We start from the raw sequence: 17,709 nt of genomic DNA, 5'->3' as shown, positions 1-17,709 counted from the left end.
CTTTCCAAGTCGCAGCCTTTAGGTGATGATAATCTGTTTCCCAGTCGCCAGGGTAACTCCGCTGCGCGTAATCCTGCGCTGCGCACAACAGCCCCTGAAGGATACAGCGAACTCGAGCGCACGCAGGAAAGCACTCTCTCTCTCTCTCTCTCTCTCTCTCTCTCTCTCTCTCTCTCTCTCTCTCTCTCTCTCTCTCTCTCTCTCTCTCTCTCTCTCTCTCTCTCTCTACTTGTGGCATTCTTAGGCGTCCTCTGGTTTGTACCGTTTATTCCGAATATGTGCCGCCTATACGAGCCCCTGTAGACCGCGAAACGAACGCACTTTTGCATCATATGAGGGGGAAATCATGAGCAATGGATGGCCATAACGAACGGAACTCTGCAAAGGGAGCGTCGAATAATACGGAGATGCTTTTTGCATTGTTGGCCCAGAGTGAGGAACTACGGAAAGGTAAATCCAACAGTAAAACGATACGAAATGTGTTCGTTTTCGATCGTTCAAATGACTGTGTATATATAAACGCTGAGATATTGCTTATTATGCCTATAACTATGGACAGAGGACAGTTCAGTTATCAACGGAACTTGTAGCTGCTTGGCAAGGATGCTAACAGTAACAGGCTATATGATTATGCGAGTAATTTAATGTGTGATGAAGAAGGAAGGATGTCTTTTTGACAATGTTGCCATTAACATGGAAATTTGATCGAACGTGTTTTCCAAAACAAAGTGCAGTCTACATCTCTCTGTGTGTTGTGCGTCTCTTGTGTCTCCTGTATGACAGTGGCGTATAGCGAGGGTTTAAGAGGTGAATCTACGAAATGACATATGTCTCAAGTCATCTGTCATCTCCGTGCTGTTGAACTCTACAAAGCAACGTGGATGTCATGCGTTTTAACGTTGATTCGTTTGACTGGTGGACGGAATTTACTGTAAACCACTGGGCCACACTGTCACGTAGTTTCCAGGTAAATAGTATTGTCAAATTCTAAAATAGTTCATAATAGGGCCTTCAACCCGAGCGATGGAGGCCTCTCTGAGACACCATAGCTTCACATAGGGTTTTGTGAATTCATATAAGAAATAAAATTGGACTCGGGCATGTCTACTTGTAATATAGTGTCTAACAGAGTGAGCTAATCGCCTGGACACCCCGGGTCGTCAGCACGAGACAGAGACGTTGCATTCTAGTTTTACAGAAGCCTGTTGAATTAATGATGACTTGGATGCACCTGTTCGTGACGTGGCTCCAACGCACTTGTGTATTACCTGCCAGAAGAAATGCTCCATTAATGTTTGATAAATTGGCCACACAACAACAACTGAACAATAGGAATGCGATTCCTTGGGCGGATGAAACAAGAAGTACTTGGACTTTTAATTAGTGTTAAAAACAAATAGACCCGGAATGATATAGGTGATCTTGATGCAATATATGCCCCAGTAAGTATTAAAGAGGAGCAATTGCTTGAATATTAAGTTTCGATATGATATTGGTTGTTGTGGCCGTGTGTAAAAGGCAGGCCTGTTTGAGACGGGATGTACGCCAATACAATAGGACGTGTTTGGGGTTCAGTAGGATTAACCTTGTCTTGCTTGGAAAGTGTGAGTGCATTGAACAGTTGTCGAGGATAATGAATGATTTATGTAGGCACTAGGCAGATTCCATGCTTGCCTGGTGTTGATGAAATGATCGTATCACGGCCTGTGCGCGGCAGCAGGTGTTGTGCTCGTCAGCTGGCCTGCTATAGAGGCCTACCTCACCATCCTCGCTTTCTCTCCTTCTTTACATTTTTTAAACCACATTTTAAGGGCGATGTGTGTCTGCTAAACGTTTTGCATTATAATTGGCATATGCGCTTTTTGTTTGTTTTGATTTTCTGCAGTGTATATAGCCCAGGCTATTGTTATATTATGCCGACGGTCTACTTTAAAAATACACATTTTTATGAAACTTGTTAACATAGACAGTGAATCGAACAGTTTCTATAATGTCTTTATTTATTTACCTTTTTAATTATGCCTTTATGTAAGACCTCTATGCTTCGACGGTTTACATATACAAATGAGATATCTATACCATTTGGGGTGGCGCATTAGGCCTACTTATTTTTAATTGTTTTTATTTTAGTACTATAGCTATTGAACATATTGAGCAATGAGGCAGCCGAACTAAATGTTTCATCCGAAATGGATGTGACTTTTTGGATTGGAACCCTTCAAACAAGTATAACTGTGAACCCTATAGTAATTTGGTTTCATTCGGCTATGTGGATATTGTCAATATTTAACTCGGCGTCTGAATTCCTATTCAATGTTGTTTTTGTTGATGTTTGTTCTCGAAATGAACGGAATTAACTAAATCCTCATGCCCCGCATTCTGTCCTATTTTCCAAGTGCCCTCCTCATTCCTCAGTGTCCTCTCAATCCAAGTGTCCTCCTCAGTTCCTCCTCAGTTCCCATATCCTCCTCAGTTCCCAGTGTCCTCCTCAGTTCCCAGTATCCTCCTCAGTTCCCAGTGTCCTCATCAGTTCCCAGTATCCTCCTCAGTTCCCTGCAGTGTCCTCCTCAGTTCCCATGTCCTCCTCAGTTCTCATGTCCTCCTCAGTTCCCAGTGTCCTCCTCAGTTCCCAGTGTCCTCCTCAGTTCCCAGTGTCCTCATCAGTTCCCAGTATCCTCCTCAGTTCCCAGTATCCTCCTCAGTTCCCAGTATCCTCCTCAGTTCCCAGTATCCTCATCAGTTCCCAGTGTCCTCCTCAGTTCCCAGTATCCTCCTCAGTTCCCAGTATCCTCCTCAGTTCCCAGTATCCTCATCAGTTCCCAGTGTCCTCCTCAGTTCCCAGTGTCCTCCTCAGTTCCCAGTGTCCTCATCAGTTCCCTGTATCTTCCTCAGTTCCCAGTGTCCTCCTCAGTTCCCAGTGTCCTCATCAGTTCCCAGTATCCTCCTCAGTTCCCAGTATCCTCATCAGTTCCCAGTATCCTCCTCAGTTCCCAGTATCCTCATCAGTTCCCAGTGTCCTCCTCAGTTCCCAGTATCCTCATCAGTTCCCAGTGTTCTCATCAGTTCCCAGTGTCCTCATCAGTTCCCAGTGTCCTCATCAGTTCCCAGTATCCTCATCAGTTCCCAGTGTCCTCATCAGTTCCCAGTGTCCTCATCAGTTCCCAGTATCCTCCTCAGTTCCCAGTATCCTCATCAGTTCCCAGTATCCTCCTCAGTTCCCAGTATCCTCATCAGTTCCCAGTGTCCTCCTCAGTTCCCAGTATCCTCATCAGTTCCCAGTGTTCTCATCAGTTCCCAGTATCCTCCTCAGTTCCCAGTATCCTCATCAGTTCCCAGTATCCTCCTCAGTTCCCAGTATCCTCCTCAGTTCCCAGTATCCTCCTCAGTTCCCAGTATCCTCCTCAGTTCCCAGTATCCTCCTCAGTTCCCAGTATCCTCCTCAGTTCCCAGTATCCTCATCAGTTCCCAGTGTCCTCATCAGTTCCCTGATTTACGAATAAATGATGCTTTCATCGAGATAGGGATTGATACTAAAAATAAAAAAGAATTAAATACGGTGATGAAGATATACTTTATTGAAGATCGTGTAGAAATTAAATTCATATTGTATTATTAGTATTATTATAGTAGTAGTAGTAGTAGTAGTAGTAGTAGTAGTAGTAGTAGTAGTAGTAGTAGTAGTAGTAGTAGTAGTAGTAGTAGTAGTAGTAGTAGTAGTAGTAGTAGTAGCAGCATTCATATAGGCCTATATTGTTGGTCAGACTGACCCTCACAAGTTCAGAACCTTTTGTGCGTTAAAGTGGAGACCACACGGTCTAAAGCGTTTTGTTGTACGTCACGTTATTCGTTTATCTGATGACGACGTTCTGTGTTGGCATGCTGTGTAAGGTCAATAATACATCAACTGTTTGGTTCACTTGGTCTCCTCTCCCGCATCTATTGATGATATGGAGATCAAGTCATGCATTATGTTGCCTGCATTGTGTTACTGTGTGTTCTTGGAAACAATTCTGGAAGGAAGTATTATATGCCTATTCATTTATTTATGGTTTTGATGGTGATGATTTATTGGTTCCCTTCTGCTTCTGATGATGTTTGAAATCGTGACGATGATGATGATGATGATGATGATGATAGTAGCAGAAATATACATACATTTTTTCCACTTTTCTCTTTGGAGAAAATGTGAGCTATAATGATATAACGTTTTTTTAATTGAATTGAATTGAATATCCAATAGAAAGCAGTTTAATCAGAAACGTTCTTTCAGTTAAGAGCAGTTTTACAAGTGATATTTTTCAACTATAATGTCTATCTGCTACACTTTCCCCCCACGAATAGCTATTTTGCATATATGGATGAAAATTACATAATTATGGAAAGCTTAAGACATTAATTCACGTTGATTGTTTAAAATAAATCATTTGTGCAGGTTACGGACTAGGATAGAACAGGTTTAATATATAATCAACACGCATGTATAAAATAACTATGACATTTGTTATAAGACTGAACTGATATAGCAGCTTACTTTACTTACTTTTTATTTAAAACATTTGATCAGCTTTACACGTGGCGTCCATTGTTATTATTTCACGAATAAGGCTTTTACCATTTCACATGATCACATTATGCTATACATAATATCCGTGTTTGAGATGTGTGTTGTGAACCGCGGTGCTCCTGCTTGTGTCCCGCTGCAGAGATCCCGGTGTGCGCCGGCTGCAACCAGCACATCGTGGACCGCTTCATCCTCAAGGTGCTGGACCGACACTGGCACAGCAAGTGCCTGAAATGCAGCGACTGCCAGTCCCAGCTGGCGGACAAGTGCTTCAGCCGGGGCGACAGCGTCTACTGCAAAGAGGATTTCTTTAAGTGAGTAGCCTTCAATAAAACCCAAGGATTATTATTATCCCTTTACACTTTTATTATTTTTTCTTTTTCCAATTCTATATTTTTGGGTGAAATCGGATAATAGGCCTGTTTAGACCCCCCCCCTGCGTAAGACGCATAGCCTGATAACAAGTTAGCAATTGTAAATGCTAGTGGTGGTGTGTGGGTGTCATTTTTACTGATGGTGAATTTCGTATCTTTAAAAAGGAGATTTGGGACCAAATGCGCCGCGTGTCAGCAAGGCATTCCGCCGACACAGGTCGTGAGGAGGGCGCAGGACTTCGTTTACCACCTGCACTGCTTCGCCTGCATCGTGTGCAAAAGGCAGCTGGCGACGGGCGACGAGTACTACCTGATGGAGGACAGCAGGCTGGTGTGCAAGGCCGACTACGAGACCGCCAAACAGAGAGGTGAGGGAGGGGTCGGCCGAGAGCAAAAAAACGACCACATAGAGCAAATCAAACCTTAGATCGTGGTTTCCCGCAACCTTGAACCCACATTGGCCTCCCGTGGTATTAATGGGGGTCCCTTAAAAAAAATGCTGATCAAAGTGAAATGATAGCATATTCCCTTTGAAATCGGAAAAACTGCTTTGATTGGAGTTTGAACTGCAGATAAACAGTTGTAAAAACTAAAACAAACAAAGGAACAACAACACTTGCCTTTGAATTGGCATTGACCTGTTTACAAGAGCAGATTGACTCCGGTCTCCTTGGGAAACCCTTTTTGTGTTTTCGTCCAATGTTGAGGTCAAGGGAATATAATTTCCTCACGGTCCTTTTTAGTTCAAACCGTCTCCGGAGGCTCATCAAGCATTCCCACGGCACACATTTTCATTGCATTGTCCGCAGGTAATAATCCAGTCATAACATTGTATTGGTTTGCCCCCTGGCAGACTGGTAAAACATGGCTCTGAGTAATAAGACCATATTTGGGCCGAACGGTATGGCCTGTAGAAATGATTGCGCCGACCAAGAAGTTATGTAACGTTTCCCTTGTTTTACACATTGACCTAGTATTGAACGAGTGCTTTGAGTTGTGAAGTTGATGTGCAGGACTGTGCCGGTCACCCATAAACCCTGACCCACCTGCGCTAATTGGATCGTTCATTGCATCCCAATCGATAGGAAACTTGAGTAATGGCGGGCCTATAGGGGTATACATTATGTGCACTTATAGTGAGGAAAGGACGTGCTGGATGTATCCCGGATATCCATTGGATTTATATGTGCTATTGAATGCCTTTTGAAATAGCGTGAAATAGAAGAAAAAATTTAATAATAAAAATAAAATTGTATTATGTCTAGAATTTCCTTACAAGTAGTTGTTGTTGTGTCAAATTAAACCAATCAATACTACAGAAGTGTTTTTGTTGAATGTTTCGTATATACAAAATGGTAATTAATTCAAACTTTCGTCCCACATGCATGCCTAAAACTTAATTATCTAAAATGATCATGTCTCTATATTCACTGATTATTAAACCACACGAAATCCCTAGACACGGACAGTGATGCTAAGGGCCAGACTGTGCGTTGGTCAAGTTTTATCTACTCCATCTGTTTGTTGGAATTTACTGCCCCACACCAAGTGCTGATTTACGCGCTGAGTTAACGCGAGTTTTCAGGAAAAACACACACGTTTATTTTACTAATGAGAGGGCGCAATTACACGGGCAGTATTCGTTGGGTGGGGTGGGGGGGGGGGGGGGGTGGGGGTCTTACATTTTCTTATGTCGTTTGATCCACTGGCCAACAATTATGGTGGAGATACGATTGGATTACGCACGACAGCATTCTCAATTTTGGTTTATGATTAAAAGAAATTGTCAAACATATATCGTTTTAAAATGCTCTGAATATTATACCTGGACCATACCATGTTTTTTCTTTCGTTAGAAAACATTTGGTTTAACACGAGTGAGACACTGAAATGAGAACATTACTTTATGTCTGTCTTTTTATTTAATTTATAATGAAACTTTGCATTATTTTAGATTTTTTTTTTTTAATATATATATTTTGTTTAATTATGACTCACGCTGTGTTGTTCCCTTTACCTTTCAGAGGCGGACTCGACGGCGAAAAGGCCGCGAACGACCATCACAGCCAAACAACTCGAGACCCTGAAGAACGCGTACAATAACTCCCCTAAACCTGCGCGCCACGTGCGGGAGCAGCTGTCGTCAGAGACGGGCCTGGACATGCGGGTTGTGCAGGTATGAAGAAGGGACCATTAAGAAATATTCCATTAGTGTCCTCAGCCTCCTTCATTATTCTAAGGAGGACACTGCATGATGGAATTATGTTTGAAATAGTGCCTGAAAAATGGTCTAGATATGGACGCGCGCGCGTGTGTGTAGGAGGGGGGGGGGGGATTTACGATTAGATGGAGTAAAATTAAGTCCCCACACGTAAAAGGCAGAATGGAATAAGTGCGAGCTCGTTAACAATGCTAAGAGGGTGCCTCGCATTGTCTGTGAAAAAGCCTGTGGTTGACTGTGTATAAGCTATATGATGGTCATATATATTGTTTTATTTGCAAGGACAAAAATGTGAGGACGGAAGCCACTAAAACGCTTCTCATTATTCGGCGAGGGGGGAGTGGGGTGAAGAGGGTCCACTTAGGGCGGCATCTCATTAAGGAGCAGAACGGACCCATTCCTTTTTTTGGGCTTGTAACTGAATTGGATCAGGTTTTCTCGCTTAGCAACATAGAAAGCCTAGTTCAAGTTTTCAAGTTTTGTTTTATTTGTCATATAATGTACATTACAGTGAAATGCTTGATTCTGTATATGAGCCTCCTTAGATTGTGTTTCATACAGTAAAAAGTAAAAAGAATAAAGGCTAAACACTATACAAAATATATACAATTTACAAACGAAAGTACAACCTAAAGTACAAAGTGAAGTACAAAATGCAAACAATAAAGTACAAATGCAATATTTTTTAAAACACACCATGTTTTCTTTAGAAAATGCAAATAATTTTAAATTATGCTATACATTAAGGCCTTATATGGTTTTTTATTTGACGGTTTAAATCTCGAGTGGCCGACTGGCCGCCCAGAAATATGAATAATTAAAATCATCCAAGAGCATGGATGGTATTTTTCGTCCGAGTGGGAAACATGAAATGCTAACCTGTCTGCTCCCGGGGTTAAGGACAACTTGTAGCTGTCGCCAAGTTAATTACGTGCGTGATAAATCTCGTCCGGGGCACGCTGGTCCCAACATTAGTGGTCCGTCCCACTGTTTCAATCTCCCACTTGGGTTCAAGAGGAGGTGACCCGGTCGCGAGACAGTCCTTGAAAATTAATTTCCCTTTAATGGTAACCTGCCTTAAAAGCATTGTAGGCGCACGTGCACGGCGGGAAAATACTGTAGTATGTCTTGTGTATCGCAATGTCTCCATACAACATGTAAAGAGAGTTAGTGGGATGTGGGGGTTGCACCCCAATGGGATAATTACAATAAACATTTAAAAGGTAAATGTTTAATTGTAAATTCATACGGATTACTATATATATTATGGGATAAACATGCCTATCTGTTTTATATTCTAAGTATCGTCTATACACTCTCAAAAATGTTAGGGCTAGATGATGATCCTCAAAAAAATTATTAAAACATAAGTAGAACAAGACAAATTGAACAAGACCGAAAATAATGCTTGGTTCAATTTATTCACCTTATAATACTCTAATATTCCGACCTGGGTATAGCATAATGAAAGCAGCTATAGCTTACAACACTCCACATTTCCATATTGTGTCACATCTTTTGGTCCAAAAGCATTTATTTCCATTCAGGGCCCCTCCCCAATCTAAAGAAACATGTCCCCTTCTTCCTTCCTCTAGGTGTGGTTCCAGAACAGGAGAGCGAAGGAGAAGAGGCTGAAGAAGGACGCGGGGAGGCAGAGGTGGGGGCAGTACTTCCGCAACATGAAGAGGTCGAGAGGGAGCTCCAAATCAGACAAAGACAGCATCCAGGAGGAGGGCATGGACAGTGATGCTGAGGTGTCGTTTACAGGTACAGTACACTGGCACAGGAACACTATATCTATCTTTATCATCAGTGGAGACAAGAGTGACCCGTTCACCTGTTCAGCTTTATTCACTTGTTCTCGTGTTCTGAAAATGGATAGTTCACTAACAGAGTGCTCTAATGTTCTAGGGACTCCTTTATTTTACACCTTAATAAACCCTTAAAATAACATTGTTGTTGAATAAGAATTATGGTAAATTAAGAAATAATTTAAGTAGAAATGAGGTGAAGTAAAGTTAAGGGACAAAAACCCTGAATTTGATCCTTTAAAAACCAATTACAACACCTTAATTTAAATGAAGCTCCTTAATTTACCCAGGCATTACAGATTAAGGTGTTTAACCATTGACCGATATTAAAGAAAGGGGAACTATTTGACTATTTCTTTAACTATTTGGGCACTTTTACACAATTCCTGTGAGTCTATGGAACACCTCTGTAAGGTTTAAAAAAAATGCATTGTTTTGTATTTCTAATCAAGTACTCAAAAACAGCATTTGTCTACCTCAAGATCTTAAGCCGTTTTGAGGCTGGGCTCCAACCACTGTGTGGCCTGGTGCCAACTGCCACACCAACTGCCACATTATTATGCAGCTGAGAAATCTCTGACATCACAGATATGCACATTTTCAGATGACTCAGTTCAGTGAGGGTGAATATTGTGAGAGGAGAATTGGAAGAATGCGCCAATATGAGAATTAGAGACATAGATCCACATAGCTAGGAAACAATGCTAAACACTGAAAAAGGCCATTTATAAGATAGTTCCCCTTGACAGGTTTAAGGGGTGTGCAATGTTTTAAGTACCCTATGATTTTTATTAAGGGGGTGTGTCCATATTAAGGCATATAAGCATTTACACTTTAAGGGGCGATTGCTCCCTAGTACTACAATGTTAATGATAATCATATTTGGTTTATTAATTTCTTGATATGACTGATCAAATCAATTTGCATATCAGAAAGCCAAATGGTTAGCTACATTGTATAGAGGAATTTACACTGATATGTCAGACGTTAAAATGTCTGTTAACTTTAGTTATTCCAACACAGAAAATAAGAATTATCCTGCAACATATTATCATTTGAAACTAGGTCATAGTTCGATGTTTTGCACCTCACAAATACAACACGGCTAATGACGTTTTCCAGGTTGGTCAGGGTAAAGGACTGGTTACATTTAGGGCTATAGGTTAAATAGTATACCAGTGTTTTTGACATGTGGGTTCCAAATCATTCTTGCCTTGATACAAAATTCACAGCAGCCTTCTGTGTTTTCATAATCTTTTACAGTTACTGAAGAACATTGTAGTTATTTTCTGCCAATTCAGAACTGCCATAGGCTTCATCTGAAAATGTGTCTTAAACACCACATAAAGTGAAGAAAGTCCCCAGGTTTGATGCTAACATCTTGTCACTTGTTTTCTGTTTTGTGATATAATACAGTATTTGAGGAAGAATTCTTATTCTTCTTTTATTAATAGAGCACACTAGAGCAACTTCTTCAGGGGGGAAAACAAGGGTTTATGTCATGGGTTTATGTGGTGTTTCAGACGCATTTTCAGATAGAAAAGTGATATACCATACAAAACGAAGGGCACCTTGATTTTTGTATCAAGTCAAGATGACTTGGAACCCACATGTCAAAACAACTGGTATGGTCTTTTATGGGTGGAAAATAAGATGAAAGAAGAAATACGGCCATTTTCATAATTCATATTATTCCTATGGTCTACGAGAGTCCAAAAGTGTTAGCAAACATAAACAACTCTCAACCAAATCCCAAAACTAGAGTGCTAAAACTCAAACTTGTGATGTCATCAGGTACAAAATCTGAAGCTGCAGTAGCTATATGGGTACATTTTCTGTTTCAGAACTGAGAATTCTATTATAGAATAACGCTCATTTGGGTGTATATAAGAATGTATATATGTATATATAATATATAAGAATTCCAATATGTTATTTCTATGGCCTATGTGATGTTATCAGGTATACGTATGGAGCTGCTCCATAGACAATGAATAGGAGACTGATTCTGTGGACCCACAGAATGTTATATATATACGTATATAACATTCTGTGGGTCCACAGAATCAGTCTCCTATTCATTGTCTATGGACCAGCTCCAGACTTTATACCTGATAACATCACATAGGCCATAGAAATAACATATTGGAATTCTTGATTTGGAGTTGTGTTCCCCTTACAGTTTAGGCAAGTACAACCAGCTGGGAAAATGTATATTTCTATATAAAAGTCAGTTTCTCAATATTCAATACTGTCAATTTGGACATTTTCACAATTAACATGATATTCGCTCACACATTTCTAGGCACAAAACATCTGTATAGAATAGGAGATTAGTTACTGATACGCATTTTAATTCAGCTGATGCAATGTGACCACAATGAACATACATTGATATCTTTATCTCTTGCGGTGGTGGCGGAGAGGAGGAGCCTTGCTAAGCTCCATGCCATCAGGGACAACCCCTCCCACCCACTATACACAGACTTGGCTGACAGGAGGAGCATGTTCAGTGCTAGACTAACACTCCCAAGATGTAGCACTGAACGGCACAGGAAGTCCTTCATTCCGACAGCCACCAGACTTTACAATGCATCACTGTGCCTCACTGCATCACTGAGCACAGGGTGACAGTTACCATCTTCCTGGACTTTTACTTTTAAAACAACATTGTTCAATATTACACTTACTGTACACTTACTGTAGACTTCTGCATATTTTTACTGTATATTTTATACTAGAATGTATATACATAACATACGAAATGTGAATCCAGGGCCGTACCTTATTATTATTATCTTATATAGGCTTATTTTACTCTTTATTCTTAGGCAATTTCTTTTGTTATTCTTATTTGTGACTTTGTTCTGTCTACCTAAATGTTTACTGTGAGCGATTTGTAGTGCCAGATTTCCCTCGGGATGATTCAAGTATTTCTAATTCTATTCTATTCTATTGTACACAGACGAGCCACCCATGTCAGAGCTGGGTCACACCAACGGCATCTACAGCGGCCTGAGCGAGACCTCCCCCCCAGGCATCGGGGGTCGCCAGGGGGCCAACAACCACAGCTCCTTCCCCCTGGATCACGGGGCCCTGCCTTCCCAGGACCAGTTCCACGACATCCGCTCCAGCAGCCCATACGGCCTCCCTCAGTCCCCGGGCTCGCTGCAGTCGCAGCCCAGGCACCAGCCCCTCATCTCCAGCCTAGTTTATCCCGACTCTGGCCTGTCTATCATGACCCAGGGCGGTGGCCCCGGCATGAACCCGGCCATGAGGGTTTCCATGGGGGGAGCCAACGGCCCCAGCTCGGACCTCTCCACGGGTAGCAGTGGCGGCTATCCGGACTTCCCTGCCAGCCCCGCTTCCTGGTTGGACGAAGTGGACCACGGGCAGTTTTGATTGGTTGACCGTGAGTGATCGGCCACGTTTCTCTTCGATCCGCTTTCCAGGAATTGGGACAAAAACGAATATAGTCACATGGGACGTTGCTTGCGGGAGAGACCAGACGGGACGTTTGCGTTTGTTTTGCTCTCCTCGGATCTCTCTTATCATTCTGTGATCACCGACTTCTCACATTTGACCTCTGCGGACTGGATAGGAGGGCCGGACTCTTGACATGACGAGAAACGTCCTTCAACGGAAGCACTTGAACTAGAGATAGTCCTCCACCTATGAACTGTGTAGCCGACACAGTGGACTCTGTGGATGATTACGATCAACAAGATCATGCTACAAACTCAGAGGCAACTCGATGACGGCAAAGAAAGTTCAGACGTTGACCGGTTGGATTTTGATAGATTCACCATCTTCATGTCTTTGTTCTCCCCGCTACTACTGTTTTCTAAAACATGTTCTGACACAGATTTTCGGTTCAAAGTTCTTGAGTCTTTTAAGTGTCTGGTTGTTGCCAAATGTCTATATATATAATGGTTTATCATTGTGGAGAATTTATTTTTATACAACTCCCCCTCTTGGACACAAATAATAACCCAGATACGAGGACTTTGTACATTTATGAACAGGGACGTAGGCAAGAAAAAACATTTGAATAAAAACATTTAAAAAGAAAACTCTAAACCGGTAACTAGGGGTCCAGTTACGTCTATGCATTTGTGTGTTCTCAGATGTATCTTGTTCATTTTGTTCTACTGAATACGACCCTGGGGGTTGGGGGTGGGGCGGGGGTGGGGTGGGGGGGGGTTCAGTGTACGTGTTTGTTTATGTGGAAGATGTTTTATGTCTTATTTATTCTCTCTGATAATGACGATGATTAAAAGTGATGCAGGTCTTTAATAAATTTGTCAGCTAAATCCAAATGGACCCCTGCCTCTTGAGTTGTATCTTCTGGGGTTTGATGACAATCTCTTTAAATTTTCATACTGACCAGAGATATGCTTTAGCCCATTTCAGGAAATAACTGAAATAAAAATAGAAAATAAGAAATAAAAGTAGAAAAATCATAAAAATGTTGGTCGACCAAAATGAAGAGTTTCTATCTTCCCAGTAACTCAGACTTCCGGGAAGATTCATGAACTGATGAAGAGTTTTTGAACAGCGTCTCAATGGTGGTAGTCCATCCTTTAGCGTTTATCTCTTATCTTACTCACTGTATCCACCGTATAGATCTTACATCACAACGCAGATAGTGAAACCGGAGCCCGGGTTCTGGCTGAGCGTGCAAATTGAGCGTCTGGCTAACGACCAACGGTGTATCAGTTCAACGGCTCTTTAGTGGCGAAACTTGATGCAGACAGAGAGGCAAGTCGTCGATTTAGAGATAACTGGGCGTTGTTTGCCCAAATGCCCCTACGGAATAGGAATCTTCAATCCATTAGCAGAGGAGGGATCGAGTGCCCCTTGTGAATTTCCTCATTTGTTTACTTATTCAAAGTCAGGTTCAATTAAATAGATTAAATAGCGTGTGTGTGCGTGTGTGTTTGTGTATTTCTGTGTGTGTAGGCGTGTGAGTGTGTGTGTGCGTGCCTGCATATGCATATGACTTTGCTTGTATAATCACCCATAATACAGTTTGTGTGTACATGTGTGTGTACGTGTGTGCACGTGCATATGTATTTGCTTGTATAATCACTATTTGTGTGTGTGTGTGTGTGTGTGTGCATTTGCGTGTGTGCGTGTTTTGCGTGTGTGCGTGCTTGACCGTCAATGTCTTTCATTTTCCCCGGGGTGACAGAAAGACTTGCTGTGCAGTTTTATCTGTGCCCAGCATCACAGACGGTACATTTAAAACCCCACGCTCTCCCTGACAACCGCCATCAATCTATTTCCTCTTTATGGATGTACCCTCTCACCATCTCCAAGCAATTTGCAGAGTGTTCCAAAAGCAACCCAACCACCCAATGTGAAAAAAAAGAAAAAAAAGAAGAAACAAATTTGAGGGAATTCTGTTTTCCCGTGTATCGTATATTCAAACTCACCGAGGCGGCATCAATTGGTAGATGTAATTGTGGGTTGGATTACTATGCCAGGTAATGACAACCATGACAGCTCTGTCATATGAGTAGACTTTACATGCCAATAGTCCCATAGTCCTCTGGCACTTAAGAGTTTGTGTGCAAAACAAACAGGGGTTTTTGGAAGCAAACACTGTGCACTGTGCAGTGTATAGACTTAGCACTTAGCGTGATTACTGGGACTAAATATTCTTTCCACGGATGTCAAGGATCTGGGTTTTCATTCGGTGGAGTGAATTTCTCAGAATTTCTATGCTGCGCGAAGTGTAACCCAAAATGAGCGTGAGAGAGTGTGAGTGTGTCTGTATTCAGATACGTGTGCACGCCAAAGAGTTCATGTGTGTGTGTGCGCGCGTGTGTGTAGCCGCTGAAAAAGTCCAGTGAATTGCCCCCCTTGTCCCAAAGCGGCTCAACTCATATATTAAACATACAACATACATTTATTGCTGGCCTCCAGCTGGGCCCCAGGATGCCCCCCCCCCCATGAGTGGGCCTGTATATGTGTGGGAGCATGCATGTCTGTGTTTATGTGCATGTATCCATCCTATACGTGAACGTAAAGTCAACAGGAACGCTGACACCTTTCTGTTTGTTTGTTTGTTTTTTAGGACCGAAACCTACAGCTTCCTCAGCTTCTTTAGAGCCAGAATGTCTGTCCTCCTCAGCTTCTTTAGCACCAGAATGTCTGTCCTCCTCAGCTTCTTTAGGGCCAGAATGTCTGTCCCCCTCAGCTTCTTTAGCACCAGAATGTCTGTCCTCCTCAGCTTCTTTAGGGCCAGAATGTCTGTCCTCCTCAGCTTCTTTAGAGCCAGAATGTCTGTCTTCATCAGCTTCTTTAGAGCCAGAATGTCTGTCCTCCTCAGCTTCTTTAGAGCCAGAATGTCTGTCCTCCTCAGCTTCTTTAGAGCCAGAATGTCTGTCCTCCTCAGCTTCTTTAGAGCCAGAATGTCTGTCGTCCTCAGCTTCTTTAGGGACAGAATGTCTCTCCTCCTCAGCTTCTTTAGAGCCAGAATGTCTGTCCTCCTCAGCTTCTTTAGAGCCAGAATGTCTGTCCTCCTCAGCTTCTTTAGAGCCAGAATGTCTGTCCTCCTCAGCTTCTTTAGAGCCAGAATGTCTGTCCTCCTCAGCTTCTTTAGAGCCAGAATGTCTGTCCTCCTCAGCTTCTTTAGAGCCAGAATGTCTGTCGTCCTCAGCTTCTTTAGAGCCAGAATGTCTGTCCTCCTCAGCTTCTTTAGAGCCAGAATGTCTGTCCTCCTCAGCTTATTTAGAGCCAGAATGTCTGTCCTCCTCAGCTTCTTTAGAGCCAGAATGTCTGTCCTCCTCAGCTTCTTTAGGGCCAGAATGTCTGTCGTCCTCAGCTTCTTTAGAGCCAGAATGTCTGTCCTCAGCTTCTTTAGAGCCAGAATGTCTGTCCTCCTCAGCGTCGTTAGAGCCAGAATGTCTGTCCTCCTCAGCTTCTTTAGAGCCAGAATGTCTGTCCTCCTCAGGTTCTTTAGGGCCAGAATATCCCTCCTGTCCTCCTCAGGTTCCCAGTACAACAATAACAACACCAGGCAGGACATTCAATCGAATCCTTCCACCTGAGCGCCACCAGCAAGCGGCCAGGCCACCATCCAAACTGACAGCAACGGACAGGTGCGTAATTTGAGCCTCACAGGGTTCGGTAGGCGAAGACGGTTGTGTGTGTGTGTGTGTGTGTGTGTGGGGGACGGGGGGACGGGTGGAGCATCAAAAGGGGCTGGCGTTAATCCCCCCGCAACCAGTTTACCAGACAGTTTCCCTTTGGGCTTAGCCTGCTGGATCTGTCACAGATTCTAGAGAGAGAGAGAGAGAGAGAGAGAGAGAGCGGGGAGTCTTAGTTTACTTGACAGCTCGTCTAAAACCACAGATTACGGGTTCACTTCCTTGGCTTTAGACTAGCTCCGCCCCCCACGGCACGGCAGGTGTGAGGAACCTCTGGCCGGGGAGGGGGTGAGATCTTGGTGACCACAGGATGAACCGCGTTAGGTATGCACATGGGGTAATCCCCCCGCACTCTGTCAGATTAACAGGGATATCCACCTGTTCTTACGGAGGTGATTAGTTTAGGCTGGGTATGCATTTAGACGGATAAGGTGTACGTTGTCAGGTGACCCAAAAAGGAAGTTTTCAGTGTGGCGTGGGTGCAGAGTGACGATAGCAGGTATATGCGGCGGAAAGTGTCAACGTAGTTTTACTCAAGCACTGTACTTGAGTACAGTTTTGAGGCACTTGTACTTTACTTGAGTATTTTTTATTTTAGGGAACTTTGTACTTTTACTCCACTACATTTCTTTATTTTTTTTCCAGGGGGCAATGGCCACTGAAAACAACAACATTTTTACATTCATTCACTTCCATAAAATTTTTTATACAACAATCTTCCTCTTGTTACGTAGTTTTCCTTCGCTTCCTTCATATTTATGAAGAGTGCAGAATGTCCTCGTTTGGAGTGTGAGAATGTTCTTTGGTTCTTTTCTTTGCCCTAGGGTTTTTTAGTTTTTTGGAGTTGAGAAGAAAAAAGAAGGAAAGAAAAATGAAAGTAAAAAATACAACACGTAAAAAGTTGTCAAATAAAGTTAAATAAATCAATCAAAATGAGCCTGCTAGCAACTGAACCTGGACGGGTTTTCGTCTCCTGTATCACATCGGTAAGTATATAATTCTTAGGTTATCGTGTAAGAAGTACCTTTCTCCTCTTGTTCTCTTAGCATTTCAACTAAAATCTGGCCTTTCATGTTTGACATATTCTGTCCATTTCGTCCAAATCTGGTAGAATGTTTCCAGTTGGATTCTAATTGAAAATGACATCTTCTCCATTATGTATATGTCATGAATTACATCTTTCCAGTCGTCCAGTGTCTCTGTAGTAGACCATTGACATTATTAGAGGATACTATTTTTACCTCTTGCATTTCCGTTATGTACATACAAATCTTCTCCAACGCTAGCATGCACGCAATAACACCTTAAACATAACAATAAGGAAAGAGAAAAGAAAAATTTAAATAAAATAAAAACAACGTCAACTCTAGTGACTACCAAGGTAGAGGTCACTTGTGTGACCCTCCACGAGCCTGTAATTAAAAGGCTCCAAGGGGAAACCCTCCTCTTGCTGTCGATAGAGGGGGCCCTTTTGGATAACAGTGTTAGAGAGATCCATGTCCGTTCATTGTATCTTACTTAAACCGCTAGATGTTTCATTTCTTCTTAACTCTAAACATATATAATGTGATGTGCTTACCCGCTC

The 17,709-nt window shown here is 42.4% G+C and overlaps 1 protein-coding gene across 1 annotated transcript; it reads left to right on the top strand.

Annotated features, from left to right (window-relative positions):
* Positions 1 to 353: 353 nt before the first annotated feature.
* On the top strand, positions 354 to 12,369 carry lhx3 (LIM homeobox 3; the record flags this gene model as incomplete). The annotated part of the gene is made up of 6 exons (XM_084324690.1): positions 354 to 450; positions 4,704 to 4,875; positions 5,101 to 5,303; positions 6,960 to 7,111; positions 8,752 to 8,923; positions 11,933 to 12,369. 6 exons carry the CDS (start codon positions 354 to 356, stop codon positions 12,367 to 12,369), a joined length of 1,233 nt encoding a protein of 410 aa, XP_084180816.1.
* Between the last annotated feature and the right edge of the window lie 5,340 nt (positions 12,370 to 17,709).

The sequence above is a fragment of the Notolepis coatsorum genome (genome assembly GCF_963971535.1).
Source record: "Notolepis coatsorum genome assembly, chromosome: 11".
Taxonomy (NCBI): Eukaryota; Metazoa; Chordata; class Actinopteri; order Aulopiformes; family Paralepididae; genus Notolepis; species Notolepis coatsorum.
Note: the sequence above shows the minus strand (reverse complement) of the source record. Positions and strands in the feature narration are given on the sequence as shown.